Consider the following 20477-nt stretch of genomic DNA (forward strand, 5'->3'; position numbering starts at 1 on the left):
CTTTGAGCTAAATGGGAGTGGAACCGCTCTGAAGGGTTGGGGGGGGGGCCCTGAAGCATTGGTGGCGCCTGAGGGGTTGAGGGGGCCCTGAAGGGTTGGGGGCGCCTGAGGGGTTGAGGGGGCCCTGAAGGGTTGGGGGCGCCTGAGGGGTTGGTGGTTCCGTTGCACCGCATATGCCCGCATTAAACCCCTGGGATTCATCTAATTATTTAACCAGCTAACTTTCCCTGCTACCCGCCCATCCGCCCAAAACATATATAGTATACCCATCCGATCATCCTGTCCCTACTCCGACACAGCACAACCGCCCCCCCCCCCTTCCTCTACAAAAAAACTTACAAACATCGTTGCCGCAGCTGTTTCAATAGACACTATTCTAGCAATGAGCAGCCAATGGGTCATGGACCCTAGTGCAGGAGAGAAAATGCGCCCCCCCCAAACCCCGGCGTCTGTTTGAATTATAAAACACAGCAATAAGCAGGATTTGCTGGGCCCCCGTGCCACTGCACCCGCTGCACCGACGGGAGCTGCGCCCATGCTCCCGGCGTACCTATATGTTGTTGTTGTTTTTTTTACTTCCGGTGCCCCTCCGGAACTGGCATAGGCAACTGCCTGCGTGGCCTATGCTGTATTTATCCATCAGTTTATCCATCACCCGTCTATCCAACCACAGCCTGCCCCCCCCCCGTCCCCCCCGCTTCTTCCCGGCTGCTGCAGTGGCAGATTATTTCGCGACAGATGGCTCAGAAGGCCATGTTCAACCCGCCAAATTGAGGATATAACCCTAACGTGGAACCGCCGAGGGGGCTTTTACTTACTGTGTATCATACCGCATTGAAACGGACAACCCTAATGCAAAGAGAATTTCAACCACATATGTGTGTCTGTCAATCCGTGTGCATGAGGGCAGGAGATCATTCTTGATCCCTCTGAGCTCTCTCTTGAGGACACAGGGGGCTCCGTGCCCCTGCCCTGGGTGAAGCTGTTATACAGAAAGTGGTCTTGTGGGGCATACTATGGCTTGCTGGCACCTGCTCTGAGGTTCGACGGTAAAAGTGCGGTTAAATCGGTGAGATGCCAGGCCTAGACGGAGACCTTATGCACGCCACGCTGTCTCTGTGGGTGCTGTGAAGTAGCTGTGATAATGTATACTTATGCATGGAGCAGCGGTCTCCGGTTGTTCCACTTGCACACCACAGATCAGTGTTGTTCGGGTTTCCTTAGCCCGTTTCCCACACAAGTATGCAGCCGTGCGCATCGCTTGCTCAGCCTCAGTACATAAAGAAAGTCCCCCGCGCAGGCTCGGGGAGCTGTATTTTTCAAGTCGCTGCACGTAGCGAGAGAAACAAGGATCCTACACACATTTTTAAAGGGAGAATTCCCTCTACAAGTGAATGCACCTCTCTGACTGCTGTACACGAGCGACCCCTCGAGACTGGCCTGATAACCCCCTTCCATCGGAGTCATTCCCTCGAATTGTAGGTTTCTTGAGGTCATTACACCTCGTATTAGAAAAATGCGTAAAATACGTGGGCCTGCGCCATGCCCATGTTTGGATGTTGCCCCTCAGATGCCCTCTGAAAGGTAGTGATCTCTCAGAGAAGAGCCCTGTCCTGCTGTAAACTGGTCCCTTTCATTCCGATGCCAAGCATACTGCCCACACACAAACAGGGCCGGCTTTAGCGCTGGTGTTGCCCGGTGCGAAATCTTTTTTAGGCGTCCCCCAACCCCATATGACCTCCTCCTCGGACTCCCTCACTACTACCTCATAAAAGCCTCTCTCATCTCTCCATAGCCTCCCCTCTCACTTACATTGAACCAAAGCGCTGGTAAAGAATGGCTTCGCTAGTCCACTCAGCTATCCACATACAATACAGATCACTAGACAAAACTCCGTTCCCTCTCTCTGCAACAGGAACATTAATTACAAGAGATATCACGACATTTTTATTGCAGCCTGAAAGCTAGATGCACAAGGAGCTCTGCAGCAGGTGCTTTTAAACCCTACCATACGGCTAAACACAGCCCCCACCCACCAGAGGTTAGTGCCCCCTACAGGTCAGCGCCCTGTGCAGCCGCACTGGTCACACCGCCCTAAAGCCGGCCCTACACACAAGTACACCCCACTGCGCCGCCGCTGATGCCAACATTTTGCATGCACATGACGAACACTGTGCAAAACTTACACTGATTTTCGTTGCATCCTTACTTCCTGTTGCCTGAAAAACAATGTACAGACTTTATTAGACACACGAGAAAAGGCCGTCTGTCGGGGGCTGGGGACACGGGGGACAGTCGTGTCGTCGTGTGACTGCCCGTCACGTTAGCGTTCGCCCTGGGGGAGGGGGGGGGTAGTATGCTAGGGGTTAATGCACAAGATTGGCGGGTATGTCCTTTTGAGACGTACTAACCAAGGACACGGACTGAAGTGTTGTGCTTTTTTGGGGGGGAGGGGTTGTGGGGGGGGAGTGAGGGTGTGTAGCAGTTCAGGCTGTGAAGAAAGCTGTAGATTAGAACTGAAAATGCTTCTAAAATGTCTGTGTTGAGACCAAGGGAAGTCCGTGGGAATTCATAACGCAAATGAACCACCTTGAGGGGGGTTCCTTGCGGTCATTGTTTGGTAACACACGTGTCTGTTTTAAGGTACCCGTAGGGATTACAGCGATACACGTCAAACTTGTGGCACGTGCGTGCCTGTGGCCGGCAGTGCCCACCGGCCACCAGCAGGGAGGAGGTATGGCTGCTGCCTGCTGGGGTACTACCACTGAGGATTTGGCAAAGATAGTCTGAGGGCCAATCCCCCCCCCCCATCTTCCTTGAGTCGAAGATGTTCTGAGGGAACCCTACGTCAGATTGTGAGGAGTCCCTTGTCGCTGAGGCTGTGCAGAAATCGACTTGGGAACCCCCTGCTACTGATGTCCTGTCAGAGAGTCTCTATGGGGGGGGGGGGGGGACCCTCTCCGAGTGCTACGTCTGAGTTAGACTGAGGAGACCCCCCTCTCTCAGGGTCTGCCAGTGATGGTCCGAGGAGCCCCCTTTCGCAAAGCTGTTTCGTAGATGGTCTGAGGACCCCCCCCCCCTCACGAAGGGTCTCTTGAAGATGGCCTGGTGGGCCCCCTCTCTCTGAGGGTCTGTCGGTAAAGCACTGAGGAGCCCCCTTTATATGAGACTGCAGCACTGATGGCATGGGGTGACCCCGCTGTCTCTGTCACACATGGTCTTAGAAGCCCCCTCTCTCTGAGGCTAGGGGAGGTGCGGTCCAAAGAGGCCCCCTCTTTGATGCTAATTAAGAGGTAATCTGAGGAGCCCTGCTCGCTAGAGCTCTGTCACAAATGCACCTAGCTGCGTCACCGATGGAGCAGGCCCCTCTCACCGATGCTCTGTCAGACATGGTCTGAGGACCCATCTCCGTGAGCTGCGTCACAGACGGAGTGGGGTGCAGGCCCCTCTCACTGAGACTCTGTCAGGGATGGTCTGAGGACCCCTCTCCTCGAGCTGCGTCACAGCCTGAGAGGGGTGCAGGCCCCTCTCACTGAGACTCTGTCAGGGATGGTCTGAGGACCCCTCTCCTCGAGCTGCGTCACAGCCTGAGAGGGGTGCAGGCCCCTCTCACTGAGACTCTGTCAGGGATGGTCTGAGGACCCCTCTCCTCGAGCTGCGTCACAGACGGAGTGGGGATCAGGCCCCTCTCACTGAGACTCTGTCAGGGATGGTCTGAGGACCCCTCCCCGTGAGCTGCGTCACAGATGGAGTGGGGAGCAGGCCCCTCCCACTGAGACTCTGTCAGGGATGGTCTGAGGACCCATCTCCGTGAGCTGCGTCACAGACGGAGTGGGGATCAGGCCCCTCTCACTGAGACTCTGTCAGGGATGGTCTGAGGACCCCTCTCCTCGAGCTGCGTCACAGACGGAGTGGGGAGCAGGCCCCTCTCACTGAGACTCTGTCAGGGATGGTCTGAGGACCCCTCTCCTCGAGCTGCGTCACAGATGGAGTGGGGAGCAGGCCCCTCCCACTGAGACTCTGTCAGGGATGGTCTGAGGACCCATCTCCGTGAGCTGCGTCACAGACGGAGTGGGGATCAGGCCCCTCTCACTGAGACTCTGTCAGGGATGGTCTGAGGACCCCTCTCCTCGAGCTGCGTCACAGATGGAGTGGGGAGCAGGCCCCTCTCACTGAGACTCTGTCAGGGATGGTCTGAGGACCCCTCCCCGTGAGCTGCGTCACAGACGGAGTGGGGAGCAGGCCCCTCTTACCGAGGCTCTGTCAGAGATGGTCTGCGGAGCCCACTAACCAAGGCTCTGGTGATGAGTGGGCCTTCTTCGGGCCATTCCTAAGTCTCAGTCACAGATGGACTGAGGAGCCGCTACTTTACAAGGCTGTCCACAGAAGGACTGGGGAGACCACTATGGCAGCCTCTGTCAGATTGTCTGAGGCTCCTCCACTCGGCGAGGCTCTGTCAGGGATTGTTTGAGGAGACCCTCTCTGTGAGATTGTGGCAGAGATAATCCGAGGAGCTCAATTTGTGAGCGTCAGTCAGTCATGACCTAAGGAGCACCTTGCACTGAGGCTCTGTCACAGACGGTCTGAGGCGCTCCCTCTCCCTGAGTACTGTCACAGACGGTCTAAGGCCCCCTTCTCTCTGAGGCTCTGTCACAGATGGTCTGAGGCCCCCTTCTCTCTGAGGCTCTGTCACAGATGGTCTGAGGCCCCCTTCTCTCTGAGGCTCTGTCACAGATGGTCTGAGGCTTTCCCTCTTCCCAGGGATCTGTCACAGATGGTCTGAGGCGCTCCCTATCCCTGAGGACTGTCACAGATGGTCTGAGGCCCCCTTCTCTCCGAGGCTGTCACTGATGGTCTGAGGTGCTCCCTCTCCCTGAGGACTGTCACTGATGGTCTGGGGTGCCCCCTCTCTATGAGGCTCTGTCACAGCTGGTCTGAGGCGTTCCCTCTCCCTGGGGACTGTCACAGATGGTCTGAGGTGCTCCCACTCCCTGAGGCTGTATCACTGATGGTCTGAGGCGCCCCCTCTCTATGATGCTCTTTCACAGATGGTCTGAGGCGCTCCCTCTCCCTGAGGCGCTCCCTCTCCCTGAGGCTCTGTCACAGATGGTCTGAGGCGCTCCCTCTCTCTGAGGACTGTCACAGATGGTCTGAGGCACTCCCTCTCCCCGAGGCTCTTTCACAGATGGTCTGAGGCGCTCCCTCTCCCTGAGGCTCTGTCACAGATGGTCTGAGGCGCTCCCTCTCTCTGAGGACTGTCACAGATGGTCTGAGGCGCTCCCTCTCCTGAGGCTCTGTCAAAGATGGTCTGAGGCTCTCCCTCTTCCTGAAGCTCTGTCACAGACGGTTTGAGGCGCCCCCCCCTCCCTGAGGACAGTCACAGATGGTCTGAGGCCCCCTTCTCTTTGAGGCTGTGTCACTGATGGTCTAAGGTTCTCCCTCTCCGTGAGTTTCTGTCACTGATGGTCTGAGGCATCCCCTCTCCCTGAGTCTCTGTCACTGATGGTCTGAGGCGCTCCCTCTCCCTGAGACTCTGTCAAAGATGATCTGAGGCTTTCCCTCTCCCGTGGGCCTGTCACAGATGGCCAGAGATGCTCCCTCTCCCTGAGTCTCTGTCACAGATCGTCTGAGGCGCTCCCTCTCCCTGAGGCTCTGTCACAGATGGTCTGAGGCGCTCCCTCTCCCTGAGGACTGTCACAGTCACAGATGGTCTGAGGCGTCTTCTCTCCCTGAGGACGGTCACAGATGGTCTGAGGCGCCCTGTTTCCCGGACGCTCTGTCACAGACGGATGGTCTGAGGCACTCCCTCTCCCCGAGGCTCTTTCACAGATGGTCTGAGGCGCTCCCTCTCCCTGAGGCTCTGTCACAGATGGTCTGAGGCGCTCCCTCTCCCCGAGGCTCTTTCACAGATGGTCTGAGGCGCTCCCTCTCCCCGAGGCTCTTTCACAGATGGTCTGAGGCGCTTCCTCTCCCTGAGGCTCTGTCACAGATGGTCTGAGGCGCTCCCTCTCTCTGAGGACTGTCACAGATGGTCTGAGGCGCTGCCTCTCCCTGAGGCTCTGTCACAGATGGTCTGAGGCGCTCCCTCTCTCTGAGGACTGTCACAGATGGTCTGAGGCGCTCCCTCTCCTGAGGCTCTGTCAAAGATGGTCTGAGGCTCTCCCTCTTTCTGAAGCTCTGTCACAGATGGTTTGAGGCGCCCCCCCCCTCCCTGAGGACAGTCACAGATGGTCTGAGGCCCCCTTCTCTTTGAGGCTGTGTCACTGATGGTCTAAGGTTCTCCCTCTCCCTGAGTCTCTGTCACTGATGGTCTGAGGCGTCCCCTCTCCCTGAGTCTCTGTCACTGATGGTCTGAGGCGCTCCCTCTCTCTGAGGCTCTGTCACAGATGGTCTGAGGCACTCCCTCTCCCCGAGGCTCTGTCACTGATGGTCTGAGGCGCTCCCTTTCCCTGAGGCTCTGTCACAGATGGTTTGAGCCCCCCTTCTCTATGAGGCTGTGTCACAGATGGTTTGAGCCCCCCCTTCTCTATGAGGCTGTGTCACAGCTGGTCTGAAGCGCTCCCTCTCCCTGAGGACTGTCACGGATGGTCTGAGGCCTCCCTCTCCCTGAGGCTCTGTCACAAATGGTCTGAGGCTCTCCCTCTCCCCGAGGCTCTGTCACAGATGGTCTGAGGCCCCCCTTCTCTATGAGGCTGTGTCAGAGATGGTCTGAGGCTTCCCCTCTTCCTGAAGCTCTGTCACAGATGGTTTGAGGCGCCCCCCCCCCTCCCTGAGGACAGTCACAGATGGTCTGAGGCCCCCTTCTCTTTGAGGCTGTGTCACTGATGGTCTAAGGTTCTCCCTCTCCCTGAGTCTCTGTCACTGATGGTCTGAGGCGTCCCCTCTCCCTGAGTCTCTGTCACTGATGGTCTGAGGCGCTCCCTCTCTCTGAGGCTCTGTCACAGATGGTCTGAGGCACTCCCTCTCCCCGAGGCTCTGTCACTGATGGTCTGAGGCGCTCCCTTTCCCTGAGGCTCTGTCACAGATGGTTTGAGCCCCCCTTCTCTATGAGGCTGTGTCACAGATGGTTTGAGCCCCCCCTTCTCTATGAGGCTGTGTCACAGCAGGTCTGAAGCGCTCCCTCTCCCTGAGGACTGTCACGGATGGTCTGAGGCCTCCCTCTCCCTGAGGCTCTGTCACAAATGGTCTGAGGCTCTCCCTCTCCCCGAGGCTCTGTCACAGATGGTCTGAGGCCCCCCTTCTCTATGAGGCTGTGTCAGAGATGGATGGTTTGAGGCGCCCCCCCCCCCTCCCTGAGGACAGTCACAGATGGTCTGAGGCCCCCTTCTCTTTGAGGCTGTGTCACTGATGGTCTAAGGTTCTCCCTCTCCCTGAGTCTCTGTCACTGATGGTCTGAGGCGTCCCCTCTCCCTGAGTCTCTGTCACTGATGGTCTGAGGCGCTCCCTCTCTCTGAGGCTCTGTCACAGATGGTCTGAGGCACTCCCTCTCCCCGAGGCTCTGTCACTGATGGTCTGAGGCGCTCCCTTTCCCTGAGGCTCTGTCACAGATGGTTTGAGCCCCCCTTCTCTATGAGGCTGTGTCACAGATGGTTTGAGCCCCCCCTTCTCTATGAGGCTGTGTCACAGCTGGTCTGAAGCGCTCCCTCTCCCTGAGGACTGTCACGGATGGTCTGAGGCCTCCCTCTCCCTGAGGCTCTGTCACAAATGGTCTGAGGCTCTCCCTCTCCCCGAGGCTCTGTCACAGATGGTCTGAGGCCCCCCTTCTCTATGAGGCTGTGTCAGAGATGGTCTGAGGCTTCCCCTCTCCCTGAGGCTCTGTCACAGATGGTCTGAGGCGCCCCGTTCCCCGGAAGCTCTGTCACAGACGGATATAAACTGCGGAGCCCTCTCACCGGGAGGCTGTCTAACCATGACTCAGCCCCCACCCCCACCTGAGTCCCTGCCACCGATGACCCAAGTCCACATCGGAGTTGTAGTTTCCGAAGGATCCTGTCCCCGAGGCGCCCTCTCCCTGAGTACTGTCACAGATGATCGGAGGCCCCCTTCTTTTTGAGGCTCTGTCAGAGAGCCCACTTGGGCCAAGTGCGGCCCCGTCCTCTCTGCATCTGCTCTCAGGGTTCTATTGGGCACCTGTTGGGCACTTCAGGTTTGGGGTAAATGAGTCTGCCAAGGATGCATTAAAGGGGACGCTTGGGTTTGCCTGGCGAGCACCTGGCCTCCTCTGCTGCAAAGCACCATATTCATATCTTGCAAACCCCGGCCACCACACCCATCGCAGGTCTGAGTCTTCTCACCCGGCCAACGGTTGCATAGTGAACTGAAAAGAAGTATAGTGCCCTGTTATTTTGAAATATTCTATTTTTCTTGGTGCCTCCAAGTCTGTGGGATGTCTAAAGGCGGCAGCAGGCCTGCTGGTAATTTATGTGCTCAAAAACATGTTTTTGTCGCTCTTACTTGGGTTTCAGTGCCAGTTTTGGATCGCGGACAAGATCTTCGTGTTGGCTCTTAATTCTGAAGCATCGGATGAGATGGGGCGGGTTCTTTTCTCCATCGCCCTGTCTCTCTGTGGAAGGTGTGCCTCCACTGTGAGAAGCCCAAGGGACAGGGCTAGGACTGTGCGCGCCAGTGACGGTCACTCTTCTGCTGCCAGGGCGCGTGGCAGGATTGTGCCTGTTCTTGTCTGCGCGGGGTGGTCAGACCCTTGGGCTATTATCCTGTGCTTGATCTTGGGGGCGCTCAGTATAACACGTGTATTATTTTTCGGGGTGATGGCGGTGTGGAAGGCGGAGGACACATTCTATCTCTGTTAGTAGTGTGTCAGGTGTTACCTTTTTTCGAGATGCCTGGTGAGGGGCGTGGCCAGTGGGTCAATGGCCCCCAGGTCATTGTTCGAACTGTGAAATACAGCAATATCCAGGGTTCAATGAGCCCCGGTGCCACTGCACCAGCTGCACCACCACTGCCTGGTCCGCCTTTAGGGGCGCGCGTTGGTCTTCCTGTTAGGGTGCTCCCTGCCACACATGGCAGCGCGTGGAGAGTGGTAGGGTAAGCACTTACACCAGAGGAGCGTGCGCGCGCGTATGTGTGTGTTGGGGGTGGGGCTTGTTTTTTGCCATTGACAGTCAGTGCCGCTTCAATGTGCCAGAGACAATGTTGTCCTTACCGTGTTCGTGCTGGCAAAGCCGTGTGTTTGTTGGAGGCTGCACGTCCCTCCTGCAATTAAGGACCTGTCTGCATCAATAGTGTATTTGGGTGGAGGCTCAGTGCCAAGTGTACGTGAGGTTTTTTTGGGGGGCGTACCATGTTCCTGCTGCCAGGGCTGTTCCCTGGGTATGGGGGCGTTATCATGCTTCCTCTGTGCCCGCTGTTAGGTAGAGTGGCAAGTGTAAAGGGTCGCGGCCAGTTGCACTGAATGCCATGAGCCTGCGGGACAAGGGATATAACGGTCTTTACGCAATTATGGCCCCTGTGGTCCGGTGGTATCTATGTGTGTAGGTGCTCTGTAACCTTGTTCCCGTGTGTCAGGTGCGCGTGTTTTGGTCGGGGGGAGGGGGGACCTTGTTCCCGCAGGGGCGCTCGTTGTCAGGGGCGCTGTATGGTAGGGAGTGGAGCTGGAGTACTTTGCTCCCGCTCCAGGACCGTTGGGGGGGGGGCGGGGCGGTGTATTTGAGGACGGTACCTAGTTCCTGCTGCCAAGGGGCAGAGGTGCGTCCAGAGGCGTGGCGCGTGACACCCTCCCTTCTACCGGCACCTGCGTGGAGGCTGAGGTCATGAACGTTGCTCCGCTGCCCGGGGACTGAGTGCCAGTGTGTGTGGTTGATGGGGGGGGGGGGGGTACATTGGCAGGGGTACACGGGGTGAGGGACGTGCTGTGGCAGGGAGTGGAGCTATAGTACTGTGTCCCTGATCCAAGGCCGGGGTTAGTGCCAGGTGTTAGTGGGCACATTACCTCCTTTCTGCTACCTAGGGTCAGAGTTGGGGGCCAGGTGTGTGTGTATTGTGTCCCCTTCCCTGGGTTGCCATGGAGTTGTGGGGCCACATTACGTCGTTCCCGATCGGGGGTCTGTGTTGGGGGTGGGGAAGGAGTTACCTTGTTCCTGCTGCCAGGTGCGCTCAGCGCCAGCTCGTGCGCCAGCTCCCGGGCTGGCTCCTTCAGGTACCACCACTGGATCTCCAGGGAGTACGAGCTGGATGCGCTGGCTCGGAAGGCGCAGGGCATCTCAATGTCATCCCCCTCCCTGACGGTCACATCTCTGGGCACCTCGGTGAAGGTGGCTGGGGAGAAGACACAAGGACAGGAGGTTAGCGGGGGCTGTAAACACGAGGGCCTCCCACCTATGGCTAAAGCGTCTCCTCAGAAAAGACGCCGTGTCGACCAGGCTCTACGTGCGCTGTGTTCTAACAGCCTCTCTCCCAGGCCCCAACAATACCCCTCTTATGTACCACTGATTCTCTCCACAGACCCGTCCCTTTGCTCCAAGTTCAGCGAACATTGTAGCGGAAACAGGAACATTAAGGTGGGACGTGGACCACGAATGCCACTAAATGTGTATCCCGCCCCGTGCCCTCCACGAGCCAGTGACCAGATGAACATACCAGGGGTAAGGAGTCCACCCAAGACCCTGGCTGGACGCTGCAGACCCCTCGTGGCTCGTGTGGCGGCCCACGCCACGGTATACACCCTCTCCACACTCCCTCTGGCTTTTCTCTTGGTTGACACCCCTGCTCTGAGGGCTGCTCCACTCACTCGGGATTCACCGTGGTACTAGGGTGTGATGCATTATCTTGGCAGTTTTTGAGCTCTCCGCCCCTCTTCCTTGCCCCCCTCCTCCTAAGCAAGGCGTGTGTTTCTTTTGGCTGTGGGCACCTGTTGCGCCCTGGCAATGCCCTCCAAATCTGCGCCCACTGTCCAATCTTTGGGGTGACACCTGCTCTCTCCAGCCCTCGGTGGGTCCCCACTGCCGCCGTGTGGCGCGTACTCACCGTGTGCAGTGAAGAGCAGGGGCGCGTTCAGCATCAGGTAACACACGGCGCGGAGCACTCCGCGCCTTTCCATCTCATACGTGGGGCAGCGCAGGTGTGCGGGGCGCAGGAAGGTTTCAGCTGGCAAACTCACATCCCGTGGCAGGCGAAAGCAGGGCCGCCCCCTAAAAAATAACAGATATCCAGACGCCGATCCTAATGTTTGTCCACCCAGTGGGCAATCCACAGCTCTCCGACCATGGCACGAAGCGCTTGTCCTCGAAAAGAATCGCGCACTTGTTCCTCCGGTGAAAGCCGACCCCCGCCACTCACGATTCAACTTCCACGGGTGGAGTGGGGCGTCTCGCTGCCCAGAAGCTGCAGGTGGGGGACGTGGCCAAACCCCATTCCCCTGGCGCGCCGGGTCACTTTGGGCTGCTGGTTTGGAGAGGCCGCCGGGTCCAGGAAGGGACTCCTTCCTTCACTCCTGACCTGGGTGTGGGTGCTCCCGGCACGGCGTCCCCTCTGCAGCCTGGTCCCTCGGTCGGGGGGAGCGCTACGAAGCAGGTCCTGTGCTCACTGGTGCCTCCAGCCGTCCTCTCTGAGCACCTCCTCAGACTGGGCAGAGAGACTCGCGCACTTCACATCAGCACAGGCTGCCCCCTCCCTCCTGCGCGCGAGGGGTCTGGGCAGCGCACTGTTGAGACTGGCAGTGTGGGAGAAGCGCGGGGAGGGAGCGCAGCGCGCCGTGTGAGGGGGCAGCAGTTGCCTGTAAAGCCACACCGACTTTTTGCTATATAATACACATTTCTATTTGAGTGCCCTTACGGGGCATGCAGTGGCAGATATTCCCTTGCAGGACATGCTGGATTACAAATACGCACAGACATCTCCGCCTGCGTTACTTTATTTAATGCTGAATCGAGGACGCTCAGGTGGTAGGGCTGAGCTCCGAGAGCTGGCGGTCCTTAAGCCTTGTTCAGTGGCTGCCACCGCTGGTCAGCGCCAAAGAAGCGATGACGACCAGACTGGGTTGATGCTGGCATGGGCACGCGTGTGGGCACCAGCCTCTGGCGCAGCGGGCGTCGCAAGGGCTTGAGCCTTGGCTGGCTCGCCGCTTCTATTGGCTCGGAGTGAGCTCAGCCTCAGAGGGGCCAGAGCTCCACCCCTCCCTCTCTCTTACCCAGCGGGGCCGGCACAGAATGAGCTGTGCGGGTTAAACCTCAGAAGTGCCTTCGGACGTGCTGAGCATGGCGAGCAGTGGAGGGGGCCGAGGCCAGGCACAGCGGGCACTGCTGGAAGGGGGGAACAGCCGAAGGAGCGGCGCCTTGTGGGGGAGGCCACGAGGAATGGGGGCAGGCATGGAAAAGGAGGGGCACCCTTGAGGCTGGGGTTTGGTGGGCGCAGGTTGGAGGAGCACAGAGAAGGGAAGCAGAGCCCGCCGGTAGAGGGCAGTCGGCGAATGCAGGAACGAAGGAGAGCGCTGGAATGGAGGCGGGGGCTGCTTCACCCCCCCCCCCCCCCCCCCCAAGTATGAACTATGGCTGGTGGTAGTTACACGAGCACGTCACTTGTGAGCACTACACGAGATACTCCAGGATTCGTGAGAAATGTAACCATCAGCCTTTGCCCGAGCACAAGGGAGGGCGAAGACCAAACCAGACTGACTACCTAGACCTGGTGGAGTGAGAAGGGAACGGCGACGGCACAGGCGAAGGGAAGAGAGGCAGGGCGGGGAGCTCAGAGAAGGAAAAAGCCCATATGGGTGGACGCCCCCTCTGGGCAGCTCCTTACGCGGGAGTCGAGGGGGCATTGGTTATTGCGGACTGCGGCATGTACAAGTCTGGCAGAGACTTGGGTTCCTTCCTGTATTCACCAGTGAATATTCGCCCCCCCCCCCCCGTTATTTTCCTTGTTGTTTTATATAGCGCGAACTCGACCCGAAGATGTCGGAGCGCTTTTTATGAGCACCAGTTGCATTCCAGAGACACTCATTCTTTTTTAGGCACTGGAAGACTAACATTTGCCCAGAATCACAGGATGTTTGAACCTCCTTGTTCCCTAGCTTCAAGGTCGTCCGTCTAGGCGTTAAGCCACATTCCCTCGCTGTTGCTGCATCTTCCTCCAGCAGGATGTGAATGTTCTTTTCGATTTGCCCTCTTTGCCCCTTATATCCGCCCCGTCAATGTCTCAGTGCTGTAGTCCTCCTTTTCTCATCACCCCCCGCTCAATTTAATGTTGGTGTACCCCCACCCCTCACTTTCCCCCTGCCTCCTTTCTATTTACCTGACACCACACCTCTCCCTTCGGTCCAGTGCTCGATTCCTGTCTCTCTCCCCACCCCATTCAGCCTAGCCTTACCGACCCTCACGCACCGCTTCACACTATGCATTGCTTTTTCACTTCTCAACATTTCTCTCATTCTCTCCCCTAATTTCTCATCTACCATCCCTCAATTGTCTTTCCTTCCACTCCCTTGTTCCTTCCTATCTGTCGGTACCTGCTGGACTATTGAGACCCGCTGATACTCCGTAATCGGCACGGCTCATGAATATATTGATTGTCCTTTGCGTCTAAATAATCCACACGTAGTGCCCTTAAATATTTAAATACTGCAAATGTGTCCTCTAACCATTCGCACGCACAAACAATATTGCAAATCACAGAGTCAGCCTTGTTCCACTGTATGGTGGTGGAACGCCCCATTCACTTATAAGGTCATACATAACTTGTATTTGTGAAGCATACTGCACCCAAGGGTGTAGTGGCCTAACTAACAGAGGTTTATTGTAATCCAACTCAATAGTGCTCATTGTATCGACCTTAGAAGGATGTAAGTGTACCCCCCCATTTGAACCTGTGACCATGAGTTCAACACATGCCCCTATAGTGGGGCCATTAGTCCAATAAAGTATGATCTGACTTGTAATACACCACAAGGGGTACTTTCTTCCTTATGATACATGAACATTCAATCACCTTTCCAACAAGCTCTTTAAATCCTTGGTGTCTTGTTCTTTCATGTTCATTGCAGATCCGAAGAACGAAAGCAGAACGTACTCTGTGAAATTAAATACACCAGAAAGCATTTAGTAATTTTTCCATAAAATAGAACCAGTTTAATGTAAATCGGGTTAAAGCATGCTGTGGCTCAGAATGTGTAGACGTGCATAGAATATATCTTTGCTGCAGTGACCTCTAGCCAGGGCCACTGGAAATATGTGATACTGCGGCTGCAGCGTTTTTTTGCAAAAATATGGATTTACCGCATTTGCCATGTTATCAATCATCTGCTGCATTATCTGCAGATTTAAAATTAAACATCTTAGTTTTTAGTTCAAATGGATCAAAAGTTATAAAAAAAATTGCAGCAATAGTCCCTACATACCAGAAGGCCCTTCACAATGGTTAGTCATCTTTAAATTGCTTTAGTGCGCTCAAAACTGTCAAGTCGCTACCCTAACTGAGAAGACTCGCAAGGAGAGAGACAAGTTAGATTGATTATGGCTTAGCCAAGCGTAGCCCTTTAATTTTATTCACACAGTATCAGTGAGAAAAGAGAATCATAGTTAAGCAGTCTTTATAGATATGAGAGTACCGTACATAAGATCAGCAACAATGATTAAAGAAACAGAGAATGTACAAGCAATAATTAAAAGCAATACAACAAGTGTCTCCACTTTCCATTAGGGTGTTAGACATCAGAATGCAGAGTACCAGATGGCACCGATTCTTTAACCAACACCCTTGCCCTCAACCCAGGGCATCCCGGAGATTATTGGCAAGCATACCGTAGTGGCAACTTCCCCTCAGTCTCATGGAGGAATGGTCAATACCCACAGTTTCATGCAAAAGCATACTCCACCTAGTGCTCTGTTCCTGTTCCCCCAAAAAGTACAACTCCAGGCATCCCGTGGTAAGGCAGAGAGGTTCTGGACCACCAGCAGGTCAGCCCCCCCTCCTGCCAGCCCAGTGCCCACACAAATCAACACCCCTCCACGGGGGTCCTCACTGAAAATAAGTCCAACTTTTTGGGTAGCCCCCATTTTTCTGCTGCTAGCAATTCCGCCACAGGGTGAGGAGGTCACTGATGAAATCGCTCTCCCCCAAGACACCGCTGGAAGGCTTCAGGTGAGGAAAGTGTTCTTCTGATCGGCTTCATTTGTACCAGGACGCCATTGCTTTTTCATTGCCATCTCGTGTCAAACACTTCCACACGAGCCACCTGGTCGTTTTTGCTGATGCCTGAGAAAAATCTAAACTGACACGACAAAAACCATCTTGCAGCCTGCATTTCTGCCCAGGAACTGTCGCACATCCAACCCCCCTGTTCTTTGGAGTTCAACAGAAAGCGATGAGACACCCACGCCCTGTGTAAACAAGCTTGTTTTCCATCTCCTGCTCCCAGCCTGGTAAACATCCATGACACCGTGATCAGGTTATCTAGACGATGGTCTGACTATTGGGCCCTGATCAGGGTGATTAAACAATAACTTGAAGGACTGGGCTTTGATCAAGGCAATTGAACAATGACCTGAAAAACTGAGTCTTGATCAAAGCCGAGTGAACAATGATCTGTGTACCAAGCCTAGACCAGGTCACTAACTACAAACATCGTCTGGATCTGGTTATCAACTGTAAACACTGCCCTGATTAAACAATGGTCTGACAGCCACAATACTGGGATGAAAAATGTATAAAAGGTTTGTAAGCTACAGAGTGAAGTAGCAGCCTCGTGGGGTTTGTCTCTGACTAGCTTGGGACTCTGTTCCATAGCCCGGGCTATTGAAATAAATCTGGGTTCCTCCTGCAGACGAAGGCTCCTGTGTCTCCTTTTACTAAGTATGGAAGGTATGGAAGACTTGGGCGGTTTCCCCCGCCGCCGAGACCCAGTAAGTGGGTTATCCCGGTTCTTCACAGGAATGACCTAAAAATTGTGGGAAAGTCAAATGAAGAACCTGAGGGGCTCAGAAGACATTCCTACCCTACAAACTATGGGAGAGTCCTCAATCCCCTAGACACATCTCCCCATCCACCTGGACGCCTCTCTATGAGGCTTCAGGTCATATCCCCGTCCTTGGGCCCCAAGGGAAGGCATTGGCAACCGATCATAGCAGGGAACTAGAGTGTAACCATAATTCCTGAGACACTCTGTTGGGCATGACCAGCCCTTAAGAAGCTGCTGCAAATTCACCTCCTTGCTCCTTAGCCAGAAATGGCTACTTCGAACGGTCAAGTGTGGCCCCTTATGCTTCCATGCAATGAACCCCCCACCCCAGTTTGCATGTCACCCTGGCTTTGGCTTGATATTACAGTAACGTTATCAAGTGGGGCAATGTGCAAGAGCATGGTGTCCTCAGACTTGTGCGAACAACAGCTTGCAACAACAGAATCTCTTAAACTACCAAAAAGGTGTACTTGCCAATCAATCAACAGCAATTTGTATAGCGTGCTACTCACCCAGTAGGGTCTCAAGGCGCTGGGGGGGGGTCCGTTACTGCTCGAAAAGCCAGGTCTTGAGTTGTTTCCTGAAGAAGAGGTTGTCCTGGGTCAGCCGTAGGTTGATGGTGTGGGAGTTCCATGTCTTGGCCGCCAGGTAGGAGAAGGATCTTCCTCCAGCGGTGGCTCTGCGGATGCGTGGTACGGTGGCGAGGGCGAGGCTGGCCGATCGTAGCTGGCGGGTGGGTGTGTAGAAAGTGAGGCGGATGTTGAGGTACTTCGGGCCCATGTCGTGGAGAGCCTTGTGTGCGTGGGTGAGGAGTATGAACATGATCCTCTTGTTGATGGGGAGCCAGTGCAGGTCTCTCAGGTGGGTCGAGATCTGGCTGTGGCGAGGGATGTCCAGAATGAGTCGTGCGGAGGCGTTCTGTATGTGCTGGAGTCTTTGCTGTAGTTTGGCAGGGGTTCCCGCGTAGAGGGTGTTCCCGTAGTCCAGTCGGCTGGTGACGAGTGCTTGGGTGACTGTCTTCCTGGTTTCGGTGGGGATCCATCGGAAGATCTTACGGAGCATGCGCAGGTTGTTGAAGCACGATGACGACACGGCGTTGACTTGTCTGGTCATCGTGAGGGAGGAGTCCAGGATGAAGCCCAGGTTTCGTGCATGGTCCGTTGGCTTGGGGGTGGTGCCCAGGGCAGGGAGCCACCAGGAGTCGTCCCAGGCAGAGGGCGATGATCCCAGGATGAGGACTTCCGTCTTGTCTGAGTTCAGTTTTAGGCGGCTGTTCTTCATCCACTCGGCGACGTCTTTCATCACTTTGTGTAGGCTGGCTCTGGCGGTGGCGGGGTCGTTGGTGAGGGAGAGGATCAGCTGGGTGTCGTCGGCGTAGGAGATGATGTTGAGGTTGTGTTGGCATGCGATGGCTGCGAGGGGGCTCATGTAGACGTTGAAGAGGGTGGGGCTGAATGAGGATCCTTGTGGTATGCCGCAGATGACTTCGGTGGCCTCGGATCAGAACGGGGGGAGGCGGACTCTCTGGGTTCTTCCGGCGAGGACCGAGATGATCAACTCCAGAGCCTTCCCTTGGATACCGATGTTGCTGAGGCGCTGTACTAGGGTGCGGTGGCAGACAGTGTCGAACGCCGCAGATAGGCCCAGGAGGATGAGGGCCGCTGTTTCACCGTTGTCGAGCAGGGATCTGATGTCGTCGGTGGCTGCGATGAGGGCGGTCTCGGTGCTGTGGTGTGACTCGGAAGCCGGACTGCGAAGGGTCGAGGAATCCGTTTGTCTTGAGGAAGGCGGCGAGCTGTCTGTTGACGGTCTTCTCGATGACTTTGGCAGGAAAAGGGAGGAGGGAGATGGGGCGAAAGTTCTTGAGGTCGGTGGGGTCTGCTGTTGGTTTCTTCAGGAGGGCGCTGAGCTCGGCGTGCTTCCAGCTCTCCGTGATGGTGGCGGTGTTGAAGGAGATGTTGATGATGTCCCGGAGTTGGGGTGCGATGATGGAGTCGGCCTTGTTGAAGATGTGGTGGGGGCAGGGGTCGGTTGGTGATCCGGAGTGGATGGTGTTCATCGTGCGGGTGGTGTCTTCGGTGCTGACCGGGGTCCAGTTGCAGAGGGTGGTGGTGGGGGGCGTTGGTTCGGTGGTTGGGTGCGTGGTCTGGGCGTCGAAGCTGTTGTGTATGTCGGCGATCTTGCGGTGGAAGAAGGTGGCGAGTGAGTCGCAGAGGCCTTGCGAGGGTGTGATGTCGTTGTTTCCGGCGTTGGGGTTGGAGAACTCTTTGACGATGCTGAAGAGTTCCTTGCTGTTGTGGGTGTTGTTGTCCAGTCGTTCTTTGAATGTAGTCCTTTTGGTGGTGCGGATCAGCTGGTGGTGTTTGTGGGTGGCGTTCTTGAGGGCAGTCCTGTTTTCTGCGGTCTGGTCGTGGAACCAGGCTTTTTCGAGGGTGCGGCAGTTTTTCTTGGATGTTTTGAGTTCGTCGGTGTACCAGGAGGCTTTCTTGCTGCCGGGTCTGCTGGGAGGGTTCTTCAGTGGAGCGAGGTCATCGGCGCAGTTGGTGAGCCACTGTGTGAAGGTGCGGGCTGCTTCGTTGGGGTCCGTATGGCGGGCGGGAGGGTTCAGGCTGAGGGAGGTGGTGAGCTGGTCGACGGTGATCTTGCTCCAGCCCCTGCGAGGAACCTGTTGCAGGTGGTGGTGGGTCGTGGTTCTTCTGAAGCTGAAGTGGACGCAGCTGTGATCCATCCAATGAAGTCCGGTGGAGTGGCTGAAGGAGATGTGCTTCCTGGAGGAGAAGACGGGATCAAGCGTGTGGCTGGCGTAGTGGGTGGGGGTGTTCACCAGTTGCTTGAGTCCGAGGTTGGCGAGGTTGTTCAGCAGGGTGGTGGTGTTGCAGTCCTTGGTGTTCTCCAGGTGGAAGTTGAGGTCCCCTAGGAGGATGTAGTCAGCGGAGGGGAGGGCTTGCGGGCTGATGAAGTCTGCGATGTCTTCGCTGAATTGGGTGCGTGGTCCAGGGGGCCTGTAGATGAGGGTGCCTCTGAGGGTGGTCCTGGGGTCGATGTGTATCTGGAAGTGGAGGTGCTCGGCGGTGGTGAAGGTGTCGTTGGAGTCGGTCGAGATGCGGATGGTGTTCCTGTGGATGAACGCGATGCCTCCTCCGGTTTGGTTGACGCGGTCCCTCCGGGTGATCTTGTATCTGTCCGGGATGGCTATGGCGATGTCGGGCGCTGAGGAGGCGTTCATCCAGGTTTCCGCGAGGAAGGCGACGTCTGGGGATGTTGTGTCGAGCAGATTCCAAAGTTCGACGACGTGTCTGTGGACGGAGCGGGTGTTGAGCAGGATGCACTTGAGGTGGTTGTTGCTGGTGGCTGGTCTTTTGAGTGCGGTGCAGGTCTGGAGGCCAGTGAATTTGCAGGCTTGGCAGCTGAAGGGTCCGTGGGTGCATTTCGGGATGGCTCGGTAGCAGGCGGGGTTCCAGTCGGGTTTGAGTGCGTTGAGGGTGGCCGCGTCGTAGGTCCGTCGTGTGGGCCAATGGGGTTGACAGAAATGAAAAGGGGCGGGGCCGTGAGGGAGCAGCGGCGGGAAGCGGGGAGCGGAGGGGGGATCACACTAGGGGAACAGTGACAAAAATACAAGGCGCAATAATCCTACTTTACAAAAAAACAACAGTAGAAATACAGAACACTGGCAACTGGTCACAGAGGGCAAAAAGGCGGAAAAAAACGGGCGAAAATAGCGAGCAGCAGCGAGGGGGGACCTGAGGTCAGGGATGGACCTGTGGCGCTGGGGGAGAGCCGCGCCTACAGCTGGTGGGCAGTGGGGCGTGGGGGTGTCCTGCCCGACTATACCAGATGAATCAGCCGGAGCCGGGATACCCTGTGTTACCCTCTGAAAATCGCTTCGGAGCCCGTGCTCTATTCTTGCTGTTCAGCAGGCCCCAACTTTAACTGGGGTGATACGCACCCAGTATTGTACCTTCTAACTCCACCACAAATCCGAACTGAGTGACCTGCTTTGAACAGCAGGCTACCCCCTGAAAAGCAGCAAATGGGAATGTTAATTGTACTTGGCGCAGATGAAAACAAGCTCTGGCTATGAAGAGCGACATACTCACTGACAGGGAATGCCCTTTATGTGGGTGGAGGAGCTTGGTCTGTTCATAGTTGAGATTCATGGTTATCGGTCTTGTAGGAGTATTAAAAGGGGTGATCTCACCACGATAATGTAACCTATGTTGCATAAGTATCCATCAACTAAGAGGAGGCCTGTAAATTCCACCCCACTACCGCCTCCCTCACAACCCACGGTGTGGCCTTTTATGCCCATCAACACCCTCAAAACAAGTTCATTGGTAAAGTCGGTCGAGAGGGCAGGTATTCATTGAGCACATAGCAGATGCCCATAGGTAGTACCCATTTATAAGTCACTACGAGAACACATTGATGTTAGATTTGCTGGCTGCATTGTGCCAAAAGGCCCCAACTTGCAACCTCTACCAGGATTTCACTCAGCGGTATCCCTGTACAAAAACAAAGAATGTAACCAATAGTCAACCTTGTGCCAACTTCTCCACATTTGCATCAA

General features: G+C 55.8%; 1 protein-coding gene across 2 annotated transcripts in view; it reads right to left on the reverse strand.

Annotated features, from left to right (window-relative positions):
• Positions 1–11409, reverse strand: part of VSTM2B (V-set and transmembrane domain containing 2B) — a 182625-nt gene extending 171216 nt beyond the window's left edge. Inside the window, exons 1-3 of one of the 2 annotated variants that reach the window (XM_078668548.1) lie at positions 10984–11409; positions 10091–10275; positions 2187–2219 (exon numbers count right to left, since the gene is read on the reverse strand). In XM_078668548.1, the coding sequence (XP_078524674.1) occupies positions 2187–2219; positions 10091–10275; positions 10984–11056 (291 nt within the window). In that variant the 5' untranslated portion in view covers positions 11057–11409. The remainder of the gene's footprint in view (positions 1–2186; positions 2220–10090; positions 10276–10983) is intronic. The other variant, XM_078668547.1, reaches the window with a different exon arrangement.
• Between the last annotated feature and the right edge of the window lie 9068 nt (positions 11410–20477).

This window comes from Lissotriton helveticus, chromosome 12 (assembly GCF_964261635.1).
Source record: "Lissotriton helveticus chromosome 12, aLisHel1.1, whole genome shotgun sequence".
In the NCBI taxonomy this organism is placed as follows: Eukaryota; Metazoa; Chordata; class Amphibia; order Caudata; family Salamandridae; genus Lissotriton; species Lissotriton helveticus.